The sequence below is a fragment of the Bubalus kerabau genome, chromosome 15, assembly GCF_029407905.1.
Source record: "Bubalus kerabau isolate K-KA32 ecotype Philippines breed swamp buffalo chromosome 15, PCC_UOA_SB_1v2, whole genome shotgun sequence".
NCBI lineage: Eukaryota > Metazoa > Chordata > Mammalia > Artiodactyla > Bovidae > Bubalus > Bubalus kerabau.
The window spans coordinates 77,215,045-77,240,607 of record NC_073638.1 but is presented as its reverse complement, the minus strand read 5'-3'; the positions used below and the strand labels follow the sequence as shown (position 1 = coordinate 77,240,607).

The 25,563-nt window shown below is 43.6% G+C and overlaps 1 protein-coding gene and 1 long non-coding RNA gene across 10 annotated transcripts in view; one reads left to right on the top strand and one right to left on the bottom strand.

Annotated features, from left to right (window-relative positions):
- Positions 1-25,563, top strand: part of AMBRA1 (autophagy and beclin 1 regulator 1) — a 173,684-nt gene that overhangs the window by 66,729 nt on the left and 81,392 nt on the right. For 7 of the 9 annotated variants that reach the window (XM_055546997.1, XM_055546994.1, XM_055547001.1 and 4 more), the window contains 3 exons: positions 3,024-3,203; positions 15,644-15,724; positions 16,180-16,280. In XM_055546997.1, the coding sequence (XP_055402972.1) occupies positions 3,024-3,203; positions 15,644-15,724; positions 16,180-16,280 (362 nt within the window). The remainder of the gene's footprint in view (positions 1-3,023; positions 3,204-15,643; positions 15,725-16,179; positions 16,281-25,563) is intronic. The other 2 variants (XM_055546998.1, XM_055547002.1) reach the window with 1 other exon arrangement.
- Positions 16,743-22,697, bottom strand: LOC129627629 (uncharacterized). Its single transcript, XR_008702650.1, has 3 exons — positions 22,560-22,697; positions 22,338-22,480; positions 16,743-16,872 (listed from the first exon to the last, which is right to left on the bottom strand). It is a non-coding gene; the product is annotated as an uncharacterized LOC129627629 (long non-coding RNA).

Sequence of the window (25,563 nt, the reverse complement as noted above, 5' to 3'; positions counted from 1 at the left end):
TGTTTTTTTTTTAAGGACAGTAGTGGGAATCTCAACCCCAGAGTTTTTAACCTGACAAAGTTTAACAGTGATTCATAAAGACCATTACTTGTCCCCCTTTCATGTAATAAACTTGTTGTTTATTCCTACTCAGATCTTTATCACAGAAACACCAGGCTTTATGGTGTTTGTATTTTTACATTTTTCCCTTTAAACGTAAAGTAGGTTTTTTTTCAAGGGGGGTAGTATTCTTCCTTGAAGAAAACTTGAGTTATTTAAAATATTCACTTGGAACATTTTTAGAGTTTGATAATTATCAAGCTCTCAAGTAGAAGGATGATTGTTACCTCATTATTAGCTTTTTAATTTCTTTTTCCTCTTAGACTTCACCCTGCATAATATGTATAGATCAGAACCTTTATGAGACATCTCAGCATTCAGATCCTTAGCTTCTCTTGGATACCTAAAAAGACAAGACTAGGATATACTTCTACTTAAGACTTGTGCCAAGAGTATTTTTCTTTACCACTGATGCATAGTTTCATAGCTTAGGGAATTGCTGTTCAATGGTGAAATTAAACAATTGAGGTTACTTAGTGCTGAATTTTTACCCCTACATAAAAGGACAGTCTTTATTTAATTATTGTTAGCATCAGCATTATTTCTACCTCTCTCACCTTAATATGAGTTTTCCATTAGGGTAGGTTGACAACTGAGGAACAAGTGTTTTTGTGGTCACTTCTCAGTATCATTTCTAAAAAAAGAATCTTCATTCTCGTCTTAAAACTTTATTTTTTCTTTAAACTTCAGTTTTTCATTCCTTTCTAGTCTGATTAACTTGAGAATTTAACCAACAGCAGTTGATTTCTGCTGGCAGATTTCTCTGTATTTGGTAGAGACAGTATTGACTTCTGTCTGTTGAAAATGTAGGGTTCTTGATTCATCCTCACCAAACGCATGGTACCAGGTGCCCAAAGAGACAATGAATGTCCCACAAGTTGAGATGTTAATTCTTACACTCTGATGATCTCGGCCAAGGCTTTTGTACCTTCCATGCCCACCTAGTATATAAAGATAATTTGGAATCAGAGGCACCAAAGGCAGCATGTTGTTCCGTAACACAGCCTTCTGAGTTCCAAAGACTGTGTCCTGGCCTCCTTGGAAGTCTGTTGGATGGCTGGTCAGAAGGGCACCACCTGGGATGGCAGTCATTTCTGAGGCAACCTTATTTCTTGTTAACTGCAGGATCTTCTTTGGTCTGAGTGAGTAGATTTACTGAGGATTTGCCCAGGGTCTTACTTTGTCTAGGAGTAATGAAAGATCAGGCAGCAAGATGTTTGTAAATACTTTTCCTACCATTTGGATATAAGTATTTCTTTTTCCATTCTCAATCAGTTTTTCCAGAGTTCCGTTGTTAAAGAAGATGCTTTTTTTCCTTTTATATTCAAGCATTGTAGAAGTTAAGGTCCCTGGGAATCCTCATCAGGATTGCTGTGTTTTATTTTTGTTCTAATTACAGAAATATATATATCTGTGTGTGTGTGTGTGTGTATATATATACACACACACATACATCATACATAAAGTTTTATTTTAGAGGGCTTTTGTTGTGCATATGTAGGGATAACTTTTTCTTTTCAACTATTACATAGTGTTTCTTTGTATAGGTATAATTTATTTAATCTTTTGATGGACATTTGAGGTGTTTCTGATTTTTCACTAATGCCAACAATTTATATATTTATCTTCAATATCCTTGTGTGTTTCTGTGGGATAAAATCACTAATGGAATTGCTGAATCGAAGTGTATGTGCCTTGGGCAGGTTTTAAGTCTTGAAATTGCTTAGTATCCACTTAAGATATATATAAAGCATTTTTCTGATATTGGTCTACTCTCACTTTCTCAATTCACAGCCTCAAATTATATGTGTTGTGAAAGAGGAAAAACTTGAGAAAGAAGGGACTATGCAAATTGTATAGGACATGGATATTTTCATGGAGTATGAAGGTGCTGACCCAGGGTCAGAATGCAGGTCTGTCTAGATGAGAGCGGCCATCGTAAGGGAGGAATATGAAGGTGCTGACCCCACGGTCAGAATGCAGGTCTGTCTAGATGAGAGCAGCCATCGTAAGGGAGGAATATGAAGGTGCTGACCCCACGGTCAGAATGCAGGTCTGTCTAGATGAGAGCAGCCATCGTAAGGGAGGAATATGAAGGTGCTGACCCCACGGTCAGAATGCAGGTCTGTCTAGATGAGAGCAGCCACCGTAGGGAGGAGAGTGACTGTTGTCGTCTGTGTTGCTCAGTGCCCATGTAGCCTCTGATGCTCTGTCTGAAGAAATAGACGAATCTTTCAGATTTTGTGTTTCTCCTGAGTATATTGTACTGTCTCTATCCTGAATATCTTCTCTGTGTTAAAATATCTGGATAATCTGTAAAGGAGAGATAAGAAGTTCAAAGAGATAATCCTAAGGAACTAGGACAGTTCTGGAACTATAGATGTTTGTTGGAGAAGAAAGGAATCCTGGTGAAGGGGACGCCTGAAGATGCCTTCTTCAGTCGTCCTGGGTTCACTGTCTCTCAGCCTGTTCTCTCGTTTGGAAAGTGGAAGAAGCTGCAGTCCCTTTGGTGTCTTACATTTTGAGTATGGACGATTAGGGGAAAGCTGCGAGTCTTTATAAAGGGCACCCTGAGAAGTTTAAAAGAGGTCCCTTGAGAAACTAAAAAAGGAAAGTCCAGTGTTAAACTCGTGGGAGGGGGCAGCTGTTGATCAGATGATGGCTGATTACACAGCCTCTTTAGCCACCAGTATTTCTGTTCCAAGATAAGGCAGTCTGTTAAGCACGCTGCAGCACAAACCTCCTGGGGAGTTACATGCCCTTTGTCTTTTGTGTCCCCGGAGTTCGCCTCGGCAAGGAGATGTGAGGGAGAGCTGGGCTTCCTGGCTTTCAGGGAGATGTGACGGGAGAGCTGGACTTACTGTCTTGCGCAGTGCTCCCCGCATTAGTGCTAGTTTGTGTTTGTTCCTCTCTGTCTCTCTCAGATTATCTCCTGCTGCATACTATGCCCAGAGAATGATCCAGTACCTGTCACGGAGAGACAGTATCCGCCAGCGCTCCATGCGCTACCAGCAGAACCGCCTCCGTTCCTCCACCTCCTCCTCTTCCTCAGACAACCAGGGTCCATCCGTGGAGGGAACCGACTTGGAGTTTGAGGACTTTGAGTAAGTATCTGTTCAGCTTGCTTTCTTCCCCCTCCTCCCAAGTCATGAGTACTTCCAAGTTGGCCACTGTCCGAGCAACAGTGGTTGACATTCTGGCTTCACACCCCTAAGTTGTTACTTACGAGCAGTAGCATGGGGTGAGGGACAGAGGGTTAAAATGCCCAGGGCACTCCCCACCTCTGGCCAGTGCACTGCTGATTGCCTGGCGCCTGGGGGAAGAGACAGCCCACGGGGCCCAGGCCGGGCTGGGAGAAGATGGGCCGCTGCACTTCAGGCAACATTTCTACTTCCCTTTTGCATGAACAGTGACTGTGGAAATGCTTCATGTGGACTGACTTCACACCATCCAGGAGGCAGGAGGGTTGGTGTTTTTTTCTCTTACAAAAAAGTGGATATAGAGATTAAAAATAAAAGTCTTGAATTTCCCCAGGAGACAGAATTCTTTTACACCCTCGATCACACTGCTTCTTTGAGGTCCTGGTCCCTTGCCTCTCAGTGTCCTGTCTCTCTCCACCCCTAGCAAGGATCCTTTGGAGATGGCCTGTCAGATTAATATGGGGGTTGAGAGGTATTTCCTCCATCTTCGAGCCTCTTCGAGTGGTCAGCTGGGTTACAGGGTTGAACTGAAGGAGCAGTGTCAGCCCTGGGCTGTGGGGTCAAGCTCCGCAGTGTGGCTGCCGGGTTTTACAATCTCTCAGCTGCCATGCCTGACCTTTCTAGCCACCTCTTGTGTTTCTTTCCATCCTGAAACTGAGTTTTCCTGGCTCGTATCAAATTGGACATTTGGCTCTTGCTTTGATTCCTACATTTTGATTTTCTCAAAACATACAAAATAAGAAAGAGAGAAGGATGGTTGAGCATCTTCTTTTGCTGCCAGTACTGGAACAGGACAGCCTGTCAGTCATCTTCCTTTTTCTTCCCGTTCATCTTGACATGGCCTGGTCAAGTCTGGGATCTTGAGAGTTCCTGCCTCCCTTCTGCCTTCTTTTGTGAGCTGAATGGATAGTTCCCCAGGAGCCATCTTGCAGTGAAGCTTTAAGGTGTTTGAGAAATATCTTTGCCTCCAAGGACCAAGAAGATGGGGACACCCATCGTACCAATTTGCCCTCGTGATTCAATCCTTAAACAAGCAAGCAACTGTGTACTTAGAGGCAGAAGGAACACTCAGTGGGAGGTTCATTTGTCTGCGGAAGATGGAAATGTGAAGGAAATGCAAGGATGCCCTGAAACAGCTGTGCTGTGGCAAACGGAGGAGAGGCGGCGGGGCAAGAAGGGCGCAGCCGCTCTGGGACTCTCGGCATGTGTCCTCCTGGCTTAAGTCCCTGCTTGGGGGGCGGGCGGTGTGGGCCCAGCAGTGAAGGGACGGTCTCCAGTCCGCCTTTAGCCAGGCAGACGCCTGTAGGGAGATTTGTTCCCTTGCCGAAATGAGTGTTTTTCCAGCCCCGGGGGCTATTCAGCGACGCAGTCTCAGCGTACAAGGCCAAGGCTGCCAGGACTCAGGGCTGCTGAGAAGCCTCGGTAATCCCGTGGAGCCCTGGGAGTCCTGCAGAGCCCTCTCTCGACGCGCGTGTGGAAGGCTGTTAGCTCTTCGCCGTGGTGAAACGTGGGGCTTGTGCCTTTGAGCTGTATCTTGCCTCGTGACTTGTCCTTCACAGTGGAGTTCTGGGTTAGTTTAAAACGTTCTGCTCCCACCTTGCCTTCTCTTCCTTCTGTTCCGCCTCCTCCCTCTCCCCTTCCTCCCCCATTTCCCTGTGTCAGACTGCCTCCTCCTCGTGCTCCCCACAGCCCCCCTGTGCCCTCGCTGCCCCCGGCTTCAGCATGGCCTTCTTCACCTTTCATGCACTGACTTAGCTGTTGTTTTCCCTTGGGGTCTCACACGGCTCCCTGGTTAGTGACAGTGGACTGGTTTCTCTCCAGTCCCTCCAAAAGCCCCTCCCCTGGTGTTTGCCTTCCTTTGGGGGCTGGAGCAGACCGTAATCTTGTTTTTTAAGAGCAGCTGTGGGTCAGTCACCTCAGTGTTAGCTGTCCAGGCCTTCTCGTGCAGGACACTGCTGGCTGCTCGAGGCCCGGTTACCGTGTGCTCGTGCGTCCTCTCCTTCCCCACCCTCTTCCCCTGCTGTAGGCCGAGGGCTGCTTGGGCTTGCCCCTTTGTTAGTCTCCAGGGGCTCTGAGAGGGGACAGGGTGAGAGAGTTAGGGACTGTGCCTTTTAATTTCTTTCCCTAATCCTTTTCCTCAACCAGAAGGGAAGGTACACCTGTAATTTATAGTTCTTTCAAGTACAGAGGCGCAGGTAAGTTAGGTGTGGCCTGGGATCCTCCTAGCACTTAGAATACCATTCAGAGACACTGCCCTGCTGGGCTTCCTCGCCTTCCCAGCACAGTGCATGCCTGCCTCTGCCCCTCCAGCATGACCTCTTCTCTCTCCTCCCATTTGCAGAGTCGGAGATCATTTTGCCTTTCTCCAGCGTGTCCCATCTAGGTGTATAGTGGCCTCAAAAGACAGAGGGAGCCATTCCCCACATCCCTTCTGTTCTGGTTCTCCTTACTCTTCCATCTAATGAAAGGGATCAGTCAGCTACCATATTTTTCATGTACACTAATTAATAACAGACATAACATTGTATATTTAACAATCTAGTTTACTGGTTATAATAACCCTCTGAGATAGTAGTTCCTTTCAGTGTGGTTTTTTTAAAGTAAGGATACTGAAGCTTGACCAAAATCAGGCATATCTAAGATTAGAGATCAGGAGCAAACATATTTAGTGTCTGACTTTATTGTCCTGCAGATGTAAAACCCTTTAAAAATGATGTACAACCATATTTGAGTCCTAGCTCCATGAGCTTGCTGGGGGAACAAGACTGTCTAGATTTATCGCTCGTGGGGGATAGCTTTGAAGGTTGGTCAACGTCAGGTTAAATTTTCCATTCTTTGTCATTTGGATTGATGGCCATCTTCCCAGGCACGCATTTTCTCCTACCATTCGTCTCTGTCTGCGGCAAGGACTGAGGCTGCAGGCACCCCCTGTTTGTCAGAATGCACAAACAGGACATCCAGAAACCTGCTGTCAGGAGGTCTGTCCTGAAGCCCTCAGCATCTGTCTTTGCATAAAGATGCTCACAAGCAGGGGCAGGATGTGGTTGCCCCTGACCCTGCTGTCTGCCTGCTTCTGAGCTCAGACCACCCACTAGAATGTAGATGGCAAAGAAGCTGAAGGAAAACTCACATTTTTATTTTCACCACCCCTTTGGAAAAAGATGGAGAGAGGCTTCTGTGAAGCCCAGGTTGAGCTCTCTGTTCCCGTAGTTCCTAAGTCCTGCAGAAGACGTGGTGTCTGTGACTTTATGACTGTAGTTTTAACTATCCTCAGCTCCTCTTCCTCATTTTATCTGTTATTCTAAATGTAATTACAGTCCCAGAATCATCTCCTGATTCTTGCCTCTTTTTGTAACTACTTTGCCTTAAAGGCAAAGATACCCTGTGCTAATGACAGTCAGAACTGGAGAAGCTTCAGATTAGATCAGTCACAAATATCTCCCAACACTGGGAAATTATATTCAACTTCTTAAGAGTTGCTGCCAGCACAGAGAGAAATAGTCGTTCATTCACAGTTGTGACACTGGGCTGTACTTTGGGAAAACATCTCAGTGAGAAATCCTAGTCTTTCAGCCTTAAGATGAAGTTTCTTTAAGTCTGTTGCATGTATTTTATTAACTATTCCAATATATCTGGTTGTATTTGGTCTCCTTTTACCTAGAAATCCGTGCTGTGAGCAAATACACCAGACCGTTTCCTTGTGAAATGATTGACAGTCGTTTCTGAGAGCTCAGGATGGGTGCTGGGTCCTCGGTTTGGCATGATGTGTTTGTCGCCTTACCGTGTCCATTCGTGCAGAGGAGCCTCAACCTGCGGGCTTTCGTGTTCCCCTCGCAAGACGCGGGGAAGTTCTAGCAAGGAAGTCATCAAAAGGTCTTCTTAGTATATAACATAGCTGAGGAGGGTTCTGAAGGCTGTCACTCAGCTCTGCCGTCTGATTGGGTGTGGCGTAGGAGAAGTTACTTGCGTTTATAGTTCGAAATTTAATATTCTTCATCTGCCCTTTTGCCGTGACTAAAATTTAATTAAGTCACACCAAGAAAATACGTTAGAAAACCAGTCATGCTGCTCTCATCTTGCGTCTGCAGGTGAAGTCCTGATAGCTCTGTGAGGCCCGCAAGCTCGTGTCCAGTTTCGGGGCTAGGCATTGCAGTCGAGTGAAGCCATGTGTCCTCTCTCTGTGCGCCAGATTTCCAGGACTCCCGTGGGAGTCGGTGACTGCTAATAACAAATGCGTGACTTGTAGCCAAGAAAGGAAAGGGTGAACCTTCAGTAGAAAAAGTTGTCTATTCATTTTGAAATGAGGCTGCCTTTTCTCTCCCTTTGACTTACAGACTGTAAACTCTTTGATATCAGTAGTGCAAGAGAAACTGTGAGGGAAGACGCTGTAAAGTGACTGTTCTCTTTACTGACTGGAACCTGCCAAAGCAGTCAAGTCAGGCACCCTAGGAGACTTACCCAGTGGTGGTGTTACATGGAAGCAGGCCTTAAACTGAGATGAGATAAGAAACTGTTCACTTCCTTTTTTTCACCAAAGTATTAAATAATTTCATATAATTGATTTTTGTGATGGTTGCTTGTTTTTACAGGGTGGGTTTATAAACGACAAAGTATATGCCTTAAAATAGGACTTTTCCTCCCGATATACTTAGAAGAAAGGCAAATAAATGCACAGTCATAGAAACATGAAACCTTCTGGAGTCTGTCAGGGGTTCCCTTGTTGACAAGTATGGGCAGGTTGTCAAGTCCAAGATACGGCAGGAGATGAGCCCGGGAGTTAGAGTGGCGCCAGATCTTGGGACGTCTCAGGTGCCTTGCAAAGGAGGTGACCTTTACCCTGTAGGTGAGAGGGAGTCACTGAAGAGTTTTAAACCTTCGAGTGATCAGATCTTTACATAGTATCTTATAACAGACTGTAATAAGGTACCCCTGAAGTGTCAGACTTTATTTTTTTGGGCTCCAAAATCACTGCAGATGGTGACTGCAGCCATGAAATTAAAAGACGCTTACTTCTTGGAAGGAAAGTTATGACCAACCTAGATAGCATATTCAAAAGCAGAGACATTACTTTGCCAACAAAGGTCCGTCTAGTCAAGGCTATGGTTTTTCCTGTGGTCATGTATGGATGTGAGAGTTGGACTGTGAAGAAGGCTGAGTGCCGAAGAATTGATGCTTTTTGGAACTGTGGTGTTGGAGAAGACTCTTGAGAGTCCCTTGGACTGCAAGGAGATCCAACCAGTCCATTCTAAAGGAGATCAGCCCTGGGATTTCTTTGGAAGGAATGTTGCTAAAGCTGAAACTCCAGTACTTTGGCCACCTCATGCGAAGAGCTAACTCATTGGAAAAGACTCTGATGCTGGGAGGGATTGGGGGCAGGAGGAGAAGGGGACAACAGAGGATGAGATGGCTGGATGGCATGACTGACTTGATGGATGTGAGTCTGAGTGAACTCCGGGAGTTGGTGATGGACAGGGAGGCCTGGCGTGCTGCGATTCATGGGGTCGCAAAGAGTCGGACATTACTGAGCGACTGAACTGAACTGAAGTACAGGACAGCTTTGTGTGAAGGGAGCGAGTACTTGGGAAGGCAGCTATGCTCGCCACGATACCACCAACGCACATGGGAGAGGGTGCTAGGGGAGATGTGAGAAGGCTTCGTGGATTTCAGCTGGGTGTGAAGACGGCCGAGGACTCTGATGGATTGACGTGGAGGATGGGAGTAGGGAAGGAGGCTCTAGACAAAGGAGTAGCTTAAGCAAAAACCTAAACACAGAAGATTAATAGGCTTTATTTGGAGACTCTGCAGAGATCCGTGGCTAGAGCAATGGAAGCAATAGGTTGCTCCCTGATAACTTAGTTGATAAAGAATCCACCTGCTTTGCAGGAGACCCCGGTTCGATTCCCGGGTCGGGAAGATCCGCTGGAGAAGGGAAAGGCTACCCACTCCAGTATTCTGTCCTGGAGAATTCCATGGATTGTACAGTCCACGGGGTTGAAAAGAGTCAGACAGGACTGAGCGACTTTCACTTTCACTTTTCAGAGCAATGGCGTGTTTGAGCGAGAAGATCAGAAAGACCTGGGCTGCGGAGGGCCTGGAATGCCTGGCTGAGAAGTTTTGACCTCATTTTTATCTGAGGGCAGCCATTATTCAATATGTATTTTAGGCAGTGAATTCTGACAGCACTGGTTAGGCAAGTTGCAAGTATACGGTTGCAGGAAAACCAGTTAGAAAGCAGTGGGCGAAATCCACACGAGGACATATGAGGACTGCATGTTAAGTATTGGGTGTGAGAGGCCTCGGTGTTTTCTAAGAGAGGGGCCTATTTGTGAATGTTCCCGGGAGACGAGCCGCCTGAGTGCTGAGCTGTCTCACTTCCTACTTCTCCACACAGAGTGTTGCCCAAGTCCTTTTTTACTCTCACTGGAACCGATTTTGAACTAAGTTTATCCCAGAGCAGCGATGAGTGGAACCAGGATCTCTTGTGCGAGCCTGCTGGTCCCCAGAGCCTAACACCTATCGTCTAGGGACTCCTGTGATTTGTTATTTGATCTTTGGCAAGTCCCTCTCCTACCCCAGGCCTCAATGTCTGATCTTGTAAAATCAGATTAGATAATCTCTGAAGTTTATTTCAGCCCTAAAGCTCTTGGATCTTTGTTGGAGCTAACTAACTGTCTTAGAAGAATTTCCCTTGTACTCAGCAGACGTAGAATACTGAGAAGTCTCAGCAAAGTGGGGAGACTTCCTCCTGAGGATAGTGAAGGTGTTAGTCGCTCAGTCGTGTCTGACTCTTTGTGACCCCATGGACTGTAACCCGCCAGGCTCCTCTGTCTGTGGGATTCTCCAAGCAAGAATACTCGAGTGGGTAGCTATTCCCTTCTCCAGAGGATCTTCTTAACCCAGGGATCGAACCCAGGTCTCCTGCCTTTCAGGAAAGATTCTTTACCATCTGAACCACCAGGGTTCAGATTCCCCTCCTGAGGATTAGGAATAGGATATCTGGTACCTGTGGAGCCCCAGCATATTTATAAAATATATGCCTGCCTGAATTCCAGCTCTTTCCTGAGGATTCCAGCTCTTTCCTATTGCTTAGAAATATATAATATTGCTTGGCAGCTTTAGAATTAGTATTCTTTCTGGGCAAGTATAATACACATGAATATTTATTATAAGGAATGCTAGGGGAAGAGAAAAATGAAATATGTCTGGGTTTAAAGAATTAAACAGCCACGAGGGAAGAGAGGGAAAGGAGGGTAACTATCACTTAGAGATATGTATTTATTTTTTAATATAAAATGCACAATAGGAATATGGATTTGCATAATGTATGCAGATGAAATTAAAGGTAGAATAAGAGAGGAGAAGAATTTGTAAGTGGTAATTATCTGTTATATTACTATTCCTTGGAGAAAAATTAAGGCTCTGCATTTCCAAGAGACCTCTGCTATTAGGTATCCCCTGTGAATAATCCCTGCCGGGCCTGTGCCTCCCTCCCAGAAATCTCTCCCTGGCACACATACACAGTCCTTCAAAGTAGAGACTGCTGCTACTGCTGCTAAGTCTCGTCAGTCGTGTCCGACTCTGTGCGACCCCATAGACGGCCCCCCACCTGGCTCCCCCGTCCCTGGGACTCTCCAGGCAAGAACACTGGAGTGGGTTGCCATTTCCTTCTCCAATGCATGAAACTGAAAAGTGAAAGTGAAGTCGCTCAGTCGAGCCCAACTCTTGGTGCTCCCATGGACTACAACCTACCAGGCTCCTCCGTCCATGGGGTTTTCCAAGCAAGAGTACTGGAGTGGGGTGCATTGCCTTAGAGCCTCACTAACAGCACCCGAGTAAGGAAAGGACTGGGGCAAGCTCTCTGTGCATCCAGGGGCAGGAATGATGGAGTACACCTTCTATTGTCTGGAGATTGAGTAGAAACCGAAGAACTCGGGGAAACAGGTTTTTTTTTTTTAATAGTCTGATTTTCAGCAGAGTCAACTGTGTATTGTCAAGAAGACAATGGCCTTTTGAGCTCTGTGCTGCCAGAGCTGCCTTGACAAAGGCCCGAGTCAGAGCTGTTTGTCACGAGGGTGATGGCAGCCTGCCTGTCTGGTCAGGACTCAGACGGCGGCCTGTAGGTGTGTTTTCCATTCCTTTAAATTATAGCCTCTCTCTGAGGCAATTAATCCCAGGCATTTAGCAAGGGTAGCTGCTGTGTTTCTCCCTTGTTCCAGAGATTGCTTTTTCTTGTATTCGGCACTCGTCTTAGACGCTTAATTGTTTGAAGGGTGTTTTTTTCCTTATAAAATGTTTTATAAGAAAGTCTGATTTTTTTTCTCTCTCCTTCCCAAATACCCCTCTGAGAGTTAATCAGAGATGCACAGAGTTCAACAGCTGGGAAAGCCATTAATAACTCAGCCAGCTTCTGTCCCGCTGGCTTAAAGGCAGCTTCTGGCTGAGGAAATTGATGAGGATTTCTCAGGTGTTTCCCTGAAAAGGATTCTGGTGAGAAAGAGTCCTCCAGTGAGAGGAGCAGTGCCAGCATGTTTGCATACTCGGGTCTTCACTGTTTTTGTTTTTTTTAAGTCCCTCCTCGCCCCATCCTGGAAAAGGGCATGGTCTGTGTTACATTGTCCTTGTTCTTCTTGTTTAGTCGCCAAGTCATGTCCAACTGTGTTGCGACCCCGTAGACTGTAGTCCATCCACCAGGCTCTTCTGTCCGTGGAATTCTCTACGTAAGAATACCGGAGTGGGTTGCCATTTCCTTCTCCGGGGGATCTTCCTGACCCGGGGATTGAACCTGCATCTTCTGCATTGGCAGGCGGATTCTGAGCCACCAGGGAAGCCCTTGTGTTATGTTAGTCTCCAGTATTTAGCACCCTCCAATATTCCTCCGTGAACTGCCTCTCTGGGTCTACCTTTCACGCATTGCTCATCTGGCAAACATTTTCTAACCTTCAGTCTCTGCCTAAATTTGCCTCCTTCATCTTGTGGAGTCTTGCTCCATGTTGATCTTGTATCAGCACTGAAGTGAGTGGCAGAGTCTGCAGTTTTCTGAATTGAACATGTTAAGTATTTTTTTTTTAATTTCTTTGTCTTTTCTTAACACTCTTACCACTCTTCCTTTCTCCCCTCACTTCTACCCACCCCCTCCGCCGAGCCTTTGCAAATGACCTTTACAATGAAATATGTTTCCCCATCTCAGCTCCTTATTTTGAATTTTCTCTCCTTTCTGAACTATAGAAGAACTAGCAGCTAGAGTCATTAGTTGCTCTTTTCACCTCTCGCTTATTGGAGCCATGCCTTTAGTCAAGGTTTTTTGTGTGCCAGCAGGAAAACCTGGGTCTTGTGCCCTCTTCCTGCTTAACTTGTCCACTGGTTGGGCATTCTGGCCTTTGCCACCTTGCTCATTTATGTTTTCAAGTTTTTTCCAGTCAGGAAATGTTTGAGTTGTTACTGTTACAGGCTATTTTCTCCCAGATGCCTTTGTGATTTGTTTTTTTTTTTTTTTCCTATAGGCAGCATCTCATTTGTGTGTTCACCACGGTCCATTTTTCCAATCAGTCTGTGTACAGTTCTGTCATTTCTGCTTCTTTGCTGGTGTGCCCAACAATTTGAATTTGAAGTCTTCTCTACATTTTATTGAAATGCTATTTAACTCTGACTTCCCTGTCATTAATCAAAATGTTAGATACATCTCCAATCACTTAATATATTGCCTTTATTGTGGTTCGTAATGTAACTGTCAGTCTGAGACTGCTTGTATCTGAGCCAGCTGATTTTCCTGTATATGCATCTTATTTTCCTCTCTCTCTATGTGTGTGTGTATATATATATCTATAAGGAGATTGTTATGATATGTTACTCAGAGATTACTGGAAGATATAGTTATATATAGTTACATCTGTATATATCTTCCAGTAATCTCTAAGTAACATAAAGCCATTATCTCTGACCACGTTTTGTCCTCCTTCCTCCTTTCTTTTTTTAAATGGAAGGAGAAATTGAATCAGAAGGAAGTTAATTGTTTTTAGGTTTTAATAACAATGAAAAGAGCCATAGGAAATATGTCACAGGAGCCCACATTTTCTCCCAGCCACGGTGTTCGTCCATCTTTCTGCGTTATCTTCATATGTCCTTTCACCTGGCTCTGTGTCATGTTTGGGTTCTGGCAGTTGCTGTTTTGTACTGTCTGCTATGGGCTTCCCTGGTGGCTCAGTGGTGAAGAATTTGCCTGCCAGTGCAGGAGATGCAGGTTCCACCCCTGGGTCAGGAAGTTCCCTTGGAGAAGGGAATGTCTACCCGCTCCAGTATTCTTGCCTGGGAAATCCCACGGACAGAGGAGCCTGGCAGGCTATGGTCTATCAGGTTGCAATAGAGTCAGACATGACTTAGCAACTAACCAACAACCACTGTCTCCTGCACTGCCCACCCCCGCCTTTCCTGCTCTTCAAGTCTGCTTATGCCAGATAGAGTGCTGTTTATTGTCCAGAGAGAGAGGGCTCTTTGGCCCTTGTTCAGAAGTAAATTGTCAGCTCCACGTTGTGATTCTGGGAAGGCCAGCTCTCTCTCATAGCTGTAGAATAAAGTAATTGGATTTGTCCCATGATGCTTCTTTCTGTAACTTAATTTTTGACTGTTTTGAGGCTTAGGACCCTTTTTTCCCCCTTAGAACCCTTAAAACTTCAAAATATTTTCTAACTCCTCTCATGATAATTAGTTGCACTCTCAGTGCCCATTGATAAGTAAAATATGTGAGGAGCTGTCATGAATTCCCTTGTACTTTTAACTGAATTGGTACTTTGATCACAACTTGAATCTACATATTGAAAAATAATAATATACTTAATTTGGGAGCTGCCTTTTTTGTTTGATAATAAGCTGCTCCTTATAATAATTTGTGGGTTCCCCAGAGTTGCGGTCTACTGGTCAGGAACTTCTGATCTCGTTCTTTATAATCCCCTTTTCACTTTCCATATGGTCTTATCTCTCTTTCCTTGCACCTCCCTTCATCTGTAGAGTTTCAAGTCAAAGAAATTTACTCTGTTAAAGAAAACAGCAGTATGCTGTCTCTTCTGGGAAGATAAAAACCAAGTACTGACTTTTAATGGATCAACTTCCAATATCCCTGATATTGATTTGTCTCTAAATGCTCAGCATCCAATTCTACCAAGATATAAAAATTTTCCTGGGCTTTCATTTCTGATTTGTAAGGCTCTCAGTAGTGTCCTTGAAAGCCAAACTGTTGTCTTAACTTTGATTCCAGGGCCAGTTTGAAGATTATCTCATTAAGTTGAAGATAATCCAAAGGAAGAATTCAGAAAAATACCCCAATTCAAGCTCTCAAGAGGTTCATTTATTTTGTAGAGTTGATTGAGCAGTTAATTAACTACTCTGTCCAGCCAGTGCCCTTTGGCTTATTGTTCCTTTCATGCATTGGAAACTAAGCCACGTGAAGGTTCTGTCTTCTCTTCTCTTGTAGGAAGCAGTGAAGTGTATTGAAAAGAGCCAGGGCTTTAGAGTCAGATGGATCTTCCTTGAATCTTATCTCAACCACCTACTAGTTATGTGACCTTGGGCATTTCCCTCTCTGGTCCTTAGTCCCTTATCTGTAGCACACATCTAATGATTCTTGATGGAAAACTCAAAAGATTAAATGAAATAACATATTAATTAATAATCTTTGTATTAGGACTTAGTAGCTATTTTATAATGGTGGTTATTACTGTTATTCTAACAGACCGTAAAGAAAACACTAAACATTTTTTCTTTTTGCTAAAATGACCTAGCTTAGGATTGCATTGTCTGATCATCTTCATCATTGTTAACTTTTCAGTCTCTAAAAAAAAGGACTGCCTAGTCTTTTTCTTGTGTTGTTTTTCTTTTGCATATCAATGATTTTTCCATACCACGGACCTAAACAGGTGTATTTAGAGATAATCAGTTGTTGAATGAAATTGATGGGAGAATTTTTCTTCCTTCAGGATCCTCTAAAGCCGAAGTTTCTCTCATCTTTTGATCTAGAAAACAAAAAGTTTATATATATCCATTCTAAATCCCTTTAGAAGATCTAAACTTGGTTTCAGTTTCAGACGCTGCAGAGTTCAGAGACCACATTAACCCAAGAAAAATCTTCCTTCTTACTGAACTGTTAGTAAATGCTCATAAATTTTTTAATCGAGGTTCTCCAGAAATGCAGTATATGAATGTGCCACTCAAGTTAGTAAGCAACCGGGATGACTGATTTCTCCGGGGCCCTCACTGAAGGGTAGGACTTTGGTTTGGGGCGTCTTGTCTTTGGGGCTGGTGTCTGACTCTGCTTTCGTGACTCTCTCACGTGTAGTCTTTTTCTTTTTCTCCAGGGACGGTGGTGACAGATCCAGGCACCGAGCTCCTCGCAATGCCCGCATGTCTGCACCTTCGCTTGGACGCTTTGTCCCAAGGTAAGAACCGGGTAGTCAGCTCCTAGGCTTTTCTAAAGGAGCCTTTATGAGAGACTGGGATTTTTAAACCTACTTCCTGGTCTGGATTGTCCATATCTGGAATTATGTCCTAGGGAGCCTATAGTCAAGCCCTGCCACCTAAAAACTTCCCAGGAGATGATTAACCACAATGAAAAGGCATAGAAAAGTGGCATTGGGAGCATCCTGTTCAAGAATAGGAGGCCTCCCACCCGCCATCCCCCCCAAGAAAAGAAGCCCCAGGAAACCTTAGAAGCACGATCCAGGAAGAAGATGTGACATGTGTTAAGGGATGTGTCTTAGAAATTTCACTCTGCTCTAGGTTTCTATGGATTCCTAGGCTTAGTGGATCCCTTATCTTTGATTGAGGGTTGGTAGATGGTGTATGTCCTTTGTTTTAAGATAGTAGGCTTTTAACACGCGATTCCTTCTTACAGGCGTTTCTTGCTGCCTGAATACTTGCCTTATGCTGGGATTTTTCATGAACGTGGACAGCCTGGCTTGGCTACTCACTCTTCTGTTAACAGGGTCCTGGCAGGTAAGAAGGAGTTGTTTCTTTGGATTTTGACATTTTAAAGGAAGAGGGAGTCAAGGAGAGCTTTCCTTTCTTTACCTGCGTTGTTACGATGGCATCTTGGCATCTGGCGGAAAGTCTTGTACTCAGATGCCTTACTTCAGGGCAGGAAGCTACTGATGGAGGGAAGCTGCTGCTTTTTGTCCATCCCCTCTTCCTTCAGACATTTTTTTGTTTTAATTTGTTTAAACCATTTGTTTCTTAATCCAGCAAATAGACTTTTTTAAATGGAATGATAAAGGTGCATTGTTCATGTTTTATTGGCAAGGAACTCATGAGCCAGATCCTGTGATTTAATTAGGAGCTGAAGGCACACCTCTCTGACCCTAGTCTGCTGCCAGCACATGGAGTTCCCAGGCCCTGTGGAGTCTTCAGAGGAAGCAGAGAGACCCTTGGAGGAGCTGGCTTAAAAATTTCCATAGAATAGAAAGTGGGCTGGACAAGCCGGCTGAGGCAGTTACATGGTGGTTGAGTAGCAGTGACCAGTGTTTGGGGCCTAAGATGTATGACATGACTGGGCTGAGACACAGGGTGTCCTGCTGCTTCTGGGCAGTCTCTGGAGAAGGAAACAAAGCAGATGCATTTTTTTTTTTTTTCCAACAAAAGGTTTTTCTCTTTCCTCCCCTTCTTCGTCCGCCCTACCCCCACTTCCACTGCCAACTTGTAAATTTATGTACGTGAAGGCATTAAAAACTATAAAAATCAAGCCACATCTTGGTGTATCTTTAATAAGCATCCTTATTTAAAAAATTCAAATGACAATATGTTTTGGAAAATCTGGGCCATGTGGTGGTTCAAGGTAGAGAGGGATCTGTGTGAGGCAGTGGCACCATCGAGCTGCAGGAAGGTGATTTCTGACCAAGCTGTGGCGACAGCTGGTGGGTGGGCCATGAGACCTGGCGTCCTTTAAGTAGCAGTATTCTTTAGCCAGCGTCAAGGCCTAGAAACCACTAGGAACCTCGGTGGTTTCTCTGCTGGATGCCAGGGCTTCATAGGCCCAGGCTTGGTAGAGGAGCAGACTGCCCCATGGTGTCCTGATGGCCTCCACTCAGTAGGGTTATGGCCCGCGGTGGTGAACAGCCCCCACGGCTCTGTGCCTCTCCTTACTGGGCACTCCTGTGTGGCCTGGCTAATGGCACATGGAAGCTCCTCACTAGCACATAATCACTTGCTGCCAGACAGTACTACAGAGCTCCTCTCCACCCTTCTTTGTTCCAGACATCTGCCTCCACCACCCCACACAGCAGCTCCTGCTCCTCTACTGCTGGGAAGCCTCTGTTTCCTTGGCATTTCGTTTCTTTGGGGTTTTTTTTTTTAACAGCTCTGTGTTGTTTTTTGTCTCCTTTGATCTAATAACTTTTCACCTCTATTTCTTCTTCCCTTCTTTATGTCCAGAGGTCTGACCCCAAATGGCTCACTTTCACTTATGGATAGTTTTGAATATAGGGGTTATATTCCAGCAGGCAGTTGTTAACAAGTATGAAATCTACTGAGAAAACTTCTCTAACAGAAGCTGCAAAGTACCCTAAGGATAAGGAAATCTAGACTCTTGGAGACGTTCACTCTTGAGTTAGGTTAGTGGATGGTTTCCATTCACATTTAAGCTCATTTCTTTCATTTTCTCAAGATACCGGTTAGAAAGTGTCCATTGGTCTTTTTCATTTTCTCATACTTGAATTTACAGTGTTGTGTTACTTTCTACAGTACAGCTGCGTGACTCGGTTATACACATATGTGTATTACCTGTCTGTATTTTCATTATGGTTTATCCCAGGATATCGAATATAGTTCCCCATTCTATGGAATAGGACCTTGTTGTTTATCCATCCTGTGTGTAATAGTTTGCATCTATCCTACTGTTTTTTTTTTAATTGGAAGATAATTGCTTTACAATATTATATTGGTTTCTGCCGTGCATCAGCAGGAATCAGCCATAAGTATACATATGTCCCCTCCCCCTTGAACCTCCCCCCCACCTCCCACCACATTCTACCCCTCCCTCTACACTGTCACAAAAGAACTGGTTATGAGCCCTCTGGTCATACAGCACATTCCCACTGGCTGGCGATTTCACATCCGGTAATGTTTATGTGCCAGCGCTGCTCTCCCGGTGCATCCCATCCCCTCCTCCCGTACTGTGTCCACAGGTCTGTTCACTATGGCTGCATGCCCACTGCTTCCATGCATAGAGCTTCATCCATACCGTCTTCTAGATTCCGTATATATATGTGTGTTAATATATATTTGTTTTTCTCTTTCCATCGGGCCTTTCTTAAATGCCCTCATCATTTGTAGATATTTGGATGTCCCTCCAGATTCCATGACGGTTGTGTTTCTTTATTGCTTCTCTTGAGAAAATTCCAATAATAATAATAATAGCAACAACAAAAGCCTAACATTCATTGAGTATTTGCTGTATGCTGGAGAGTGTTTTAAGTGCTCTTCCTTGCCTTATTTCATTTCTTCCTCACAGTAATCCTATGAGATGGGTGCTGTTATCTAATTAACAGTGGTAGAAATTGAAGCCCAGAAGGCTAACTTGCCCAGAGTGATGGAGCTAGAAGTAAAGGAGCCGGAGCTGAACCAGGCAGTGGGACTCCAGTCTCCTAGTCTGCCTGTCTCCCCACAGCTATTTTTAAGTGCAAAGCATCAAAATAGCATTTTTCTTGTAGGTCCTTAATCTAGAAGAGGGAAAGAGGTCCCAAGGAACTTGGCTGATCTTCAGGGGATTTTCCCGTTTGTTTTAATGCCTCCATTTTAAGTGGATTCTAGACATAGCTTTTTAATGACCTGGTGCTGCTTGCTCAGGAAAATCTCATTATATAACAACCCCTTCCCTGCGCCTTTGTGCCCTCCTGGACACAGATGTTTTGCTTTTTATTAAACTTGTGATCATATAATAGAGCTGTTGTAATAATGGCTTTCAAAGTGAAGGCAAATTAGCGTTTTAGCAGTAAGCACTCTGAGTTTTCCTGGAAAGACACTTTTCTCGTATATGATTGGAATGAGGTTGTGATGGTCTCAGAACAGTTACATTCAGTAGAGGTTTGTTCTGTACTGTGTGCCAGGCAGTGTTGTGGGCTACCAGAGTGAATAAGACAGACACGATCCCTATGTTTCTGTAGCTCATAGTCTATGTGGTTGGCCATACCTTAATCATGCTGTTTGGTTCTTAGGTCCAAACATAAGTCAAAACCCTTTGTATGGCAAGTGGCTGTTTGTAGAGGTGAAGCGTGAAAATTTAGCAGATCTGGAGGGACAAAGCATATCCACACACCTGCAGTTTTAGGAGACATGATCAGTGGCAAAAGAGTTTTCAGTGGACCCTAGCCAAAACCATTCAGAATCATCAACAAAAATGGATTTGCAGAAAATTAAGATCCATTCTGCCCACTTCCTCCCACAAGAGCCTGAAAGCAGTAATATAAAACAGAAGCTGCTACAGAGAAGTGTTTTGCTAGTCTGTTAATCTTCATCTCTTCTGCCTTATCTTGTTGCCTTTCCCACAATTCCGTAGGTTCCCGGTGGCTGCCAGTCACCCATCAACCCACACCAAGCCCCTTCTTCAGCAACACAAATTCTAAACCTGTACTTAAAGAGATATAACTACCTTTAAAGCTACTGCAACTTGACGGGTATATTTTGGGGGAAACCTGCAAAAGTCTGGGGAACTCCCTCTGCTGACCTTTTAGCAGACAGCTCTAGCTCTGTGTAGTAACAGTCCATAACAGAGAAGGAAATGAAGTCAATGACTGCCTGCTATGGGCCAGGTACAGCCCAAAGTGGTTTCCCATACACTGTCTCCTTCAGTGATTCTGATAACCCTCTGAAGTAGATGGTGTGTTTTCCGTTGTGCAGGAGAGAAAGCTGAGGCTCAGAGAAGTAAATGTCGCTTGCCCAGGTCTGTCTGCTTTACTCATAATAACTCTGTCCTGTCTTCTGTGCCATGTTTTGCCTGAGTTCAGTAGGGAGTATCTGCCAAAAGGTTCTTCAGCCTGTAATATTTTTCTGCATGCTTGAGGCCTCATACAAGTGAGATGAGAAGCCCTGCATCTGACATCTTCCTGGTAATTACTGGAAGGAAAACTTCTGAGGGATGGGGACCTGAGTAATGCAGGGTATTAGTTATCTGTTCTGCCTAATCTTTTTGACTTTCATCCTAATGAGCATCTGCTCCCAACAGATGTCAGCCTGATGTATTTAATTTAGTATTTTGATTAAAATCAATGGGAAGTGTCAGGGATTTTTTTTTTTTTTTTTTTTGCTTCTAGCCACAGGTCACTGGGGCCTGGTTGAGTGTCATGGGCTAGAGATGGCCTTGTGCCCAGTCATCCTAATTTCTCTTAGGATTTCTTCTTTGAGCCATTAGTTTAGAAGTGTGTTCTCCAATTTTCACAAATTTCCTTTTGTTGTTGCTTTCTTATTTAATTTCACTGTGATCAAAGAACATGCTTTATATGATTTCAGTTACTTTAAATTTGTTGAAACTTGTTTTATGGGTTAGCATATGGTCTATTCTGGAGAATGTTACCCGTGTGCATGGGAAGACTGTATTCTTTTGTCGCTGTGTGGAGGGTTCTATAGATGACAGGGAGGTCTGCTTGGTTGATAGTGTTCTTCAAGTTTTGTTTACACTTGCCGATTTTCTGTCAAGTTGTTCTACCCACCATTAAGAGTAGAATATTGAAATTTTTACTCATTATTCCTGAATTGTATACTTTTCCCTTAAGTTTTATCGGTTGTTGCCTCAAATATTTTGGGGCCTTGTTATTAGGTACATATATGTTTGTAATTGTTTTGCCTTCCTGATGAAGCAACTTGTTCGTTATAAAATGTCCCTCTGTTCATGTAATGATTGTCTTTTTTTTTTTTTTTTTTCTGGTATAGATGATATACAATGTTAAATAAGTTTCAAGTATATTAGGCAACTGCAATATCAAGTTGAGAAATTAAACTATTTTTTAAATGTCGGCAGGCCAGCAACCCAGATATCCACTTAGTTGGCCAAACTAGACTAGATAGGGCTCCTAAAAGTAATTTCCTAACATACCAGGAAAGTGGGAAATATCTAGGAAAGTGGACTGTTTCCTAGATATTTCCCACTTTCACTTTAAGCCTATTTATATCTTAGAATCTAAAGTATGTCTCCTATAGAAACCATGCAGTTGGATCTTATTTTTTTGTCTAGCCTGACAGTCTCTGCCTTTTGATTAGATTGTTTAGTCCATTTGTATTTAATGTTGTTGATGTAGTCAGATTTTTGCCTGCCATTTTGCTGCTTGTTTTTTGTCTTTCTAATGTCTTTTTTTTATTACTCTGTTTCTCCTTTACTGACTTCTTTTGTATTGAGTGGATAGCTTCTAATGTGCTATTTTAATTCCTTTCTTGATTTTAAACTATATCAGGACCTACCTCAGACTTACACAAACCTGATTCTGGTAAAATATAGAAACCTTGTTCCATTATAGCTACATTCTTACAGTCCTGCTTTGTGCTGTTATTGCCGTATATATTATGTCTGTATAATAAACCCAATGGTACAGTGTTACAACTATTGCTATAGTTGTTATAACTATTGTTATCATTTTAACTATTACTGTATGTTATGTCATGTTCCAGGCATCCTTCTGTTGATTGTGTGCTGTGGGTACAACTGGGATACATCTTTTATAAGAATTTACTTTTCTTGTTAACTTTATTTTTGGTTGTTTTCTGACTCGCTCATCTTTTTTAGAAAACACTGGTTTAAAAACACAGGTCCACTTTCCTAGATATTTCCCACTTTCCTGGTATGTTAGGAAATTACTTTTAGGAGCCCTATCTAGTCTAGTTTGGCCAACTAAGTGGATATCTGGGTTGCTGGCCTGCCAACATTTAAAAAATAGTTTAATTTCTCAATTTGATATTGCAGTTGCCTAATACAACAGCTTAATTACTGTATACCATATCTTCACTTGAATTGGCAAATCTGGGAAAGATTAAAAATAGTGAATATAGTTGAAGGCTGTCATGTACACTTACATGAGTATGAGCAGAAATGAAGGAAAATTCTGGTGTTAGACCCTTTATCTCCTTGGCTGGTCCATTCTCCATGTTCTTGACCTCTCCAGTAGCCAGGCTGATAAAGTGAGTGGCACGTTCCAGCTCTACATCAATTAAGATAGCTGTTTGTAAATCCCAGATAAATGGACAATTAGTGGTGGTGGTACTAGCTAGGACCGCTTTAATAATTAACCCAATTACCTTTCATTCTGCTCCAGTGATGAAAGTAAAGGCGATAAGGGGCTGGCTTGGTTGCCTGGGAAACAGAGAAATAAATGCAGCACTCCTCCCAGAGAACCCAGCTTTCACAGATGCCTTTCAGCACCAAGGGCCTTGTACTTATTTGGCTTCCATCAGTCACTGAGCATCCGTGCTGTCTCTACCCCAGCCTTTTATCGCATCTCCTTTTTCCACTAGTGAGAAGTGTGCTTGTCAAGAATGTAGGTTCTAGTTTCTAAGCTGGCTTGTCTGTTGCTTCTTCAGGCTTTTCTAGAGGAAAATAGCAGGCCTTGTCAATGAACTTTTCTCTTCCTTTTGTAATGTGTGACTAAGTTTTTCTGTGCCTCCATCTCTCTCAGCCCTAGGAAATTTCCTCTTGATCACTCCCCGCTGATGCTTTACACCTGTGCTCTTTCTGTACTGTCACTTTGAAATGTACATACCACTTTCTAAAAGCTTAGCATTTTCCAGAGCACTTTCAGTCTTTTAAAAGATTTTAATGGTTCTGCCCTTGCAGAGTTTACTGTCTAGCCAGGGAGTAGCCTGGTTTTCTATATTTTTTTTGTTTGTGTGTGTTTTTGGGGGGGCAGGGGGCAGGGTTGGGGGCTTCACTAAAATTTTAATAATTCCTCTGAGACTTTTAACTGCCAATCCCGATAGGTGTGTGTGTGTGTGTTAACTCAAACCTGGGCTCGAACCAGGAATTTTATGAGTTTTGATGCAGTTTGAAGTAACTCGGAATGTGTCCCCATTTCTCTTTTGCATGGGTCTGTGAGCCTGAGTGGAGCTCAGAAATGACAGCTGCTACTTGCATTGTAGAGTTGGCTTGAGAGGCAGTAGAGCAAAGCATTCAAGAGTTTGGGCTCCAGAGATAGACTATCTAGGTTCAGATATGCATGCTGCTACTTCCTCACAATGTAATCTTGGTTAATTTAATCTTTTCTTGGGACTCAGTGTCTTCATCTGTAAAATGGGCATAAGAATAGTATTTAGCTCAGAGAATTGTTTTGAGGATTAAATGAGCTAATATAAGCACTTAGCATATTTGGGGGTTTTTTTTTGGCACACGGTAAGTGTTCAGTAGACTCTAGCTCTTTTCATTAGGATTTTGATTATAAGACTTTGGGGCCAGCATTGAGTTAGAGCCGTGCTAGTCTCCTCACTGATTATAACCTTGCTGACCTCTCACTGTTCTTCTGTCTTCCTCAACAGTGCGCTTCCTGGGTCCCAAGCAGTGCTTTCTCCCTTTTGCTATGGTCAGTGAGTTGAAAAAACTCGGACTTGTGCTCTAAGACACCAGCAGATGGTAACCTGAAGTTCCCTATGTTCATAGTTTGACAACCTAATGTATCCACTGTTGCCTGTAGTCATGTCAACCAAGAGGGTTAGATTAGAGGAGTCACAGAGTTTGCATTTGAGTAACCCTTTTCTGTCTCTAATCAGAACTTGCTCTCATGAAATAAGCATCTACTCTCCAGACCAAGTACTTGCTCCTATGTAACCATGGCAACATAGGATTCTCAAAGTGGACCAATAGCATCAGCGTCATTTGGGATCTTGTTCCAAATGCAAATTCTTGATCCCTACCTCAGATACACTGAAGCAGAAATTCTGGTTGTGGGCTTAGGAATTTGTCTTTTAAATGGTCTTCTAGGTGATCCTGGTGCACTTGAAAAATTGAGAACTACTGTTCTAGATTAACTAATTAAAACAAGGGACAGAGGCAGAGAGGAAGAAATGGGAAGAGACGACTTGCTAACACATTTAAGGAGTGTGCGTGCCCAGAATGTAAGATGCGTTGGTCCTGGTGAGCCCCTGGTATATAAGTCTTCTTTATCTGGAGCTATGAGTAATGAGTAATGGGGGGGTGGGAAATGAATGAATTTGTTATTGCCTGCAGAGTGCTCAGCTGGCATATAATCAATTTTTACTTGATAAACATGTATTGAGCTTCTGTTTTTTCTGTGGCACAGTGTTAGGTATATGATAGTACCCAGATGAAAAAGACATGATCTCTGCTCTCCATACACTTTCCACCTACTATGTAAGCCCATCATACTCAGAAACGGCTAGAGGACAGTATGTCTTGTGCTAAATTTATACACAAAAAACTGGCCATGAGAGTGCAGAACCTGCCAGCGTCTCTGTAGTGGAAAATAGGAGTCTATTAAGCTTTTTTGCTGGGACCACAGGTTCTTGTCGACTCTGCTAGGAGTTTTCTTTCTAGGCGAAGTCGACCTATAGCCTTTCTTCTCACCTCCTAACTAGTCTTCTGCCAGTCCCCCTTCTTCCTCCTGAAAGAGAAAGGTGGGCATCAAGGTATCTGGGCTGGGACCTGCTGTGTAACTTGTCCTGTGAGTTCTCTGTGCCTGGGGCCTCCCTAGACCCTGAGAGCTGAGCGTCTGAGTCTTGTGGCTTGTGTACTTCTTAGGAATATTTCTCATCTTGCAGATGGAACTGAAGATGCCCTCTAATCTCCCAAGGACCCACTATAATGCCAGAACCCTTTTACTTCCATCTTCTTAGGTTTTGATTAGTACATGCTTTGATATGTTTTGCAACCCCTCAGAACACATGATACGACAATACAGAAAGCTATGGAGGAGACGTGAGGAAAGAATAAGCGCAATATGAGATCAAAGCCCCCCCTTTTTTTCCAGTGGAGGCAGTAGGCAGTCTTCACTTTGTTTGAGATTAGAGATCTTATGCATACTCTGGAAAGATTTGAAATAGTCTTTCTTGCTATCTCATCTACTCCATTATTTTTTATCTGAGTCCTTGATAGGAATGCTACCCCTCCACCTCCTTCTTTTTAAAACTCTGATCTCATATTGGCTTTTCTTTCCCTTTCTCAGTTCATGTCCTCAGGCAGTCTCATTTATTCCAAACTGGCTGGAAATGCCATGGGAGCTGGCAGACAGCACCTCTCACCCTCTCTACCAAAGTAGAGCCAACCTGTGGGTGTTAATTTCCTTTCTTAAACACC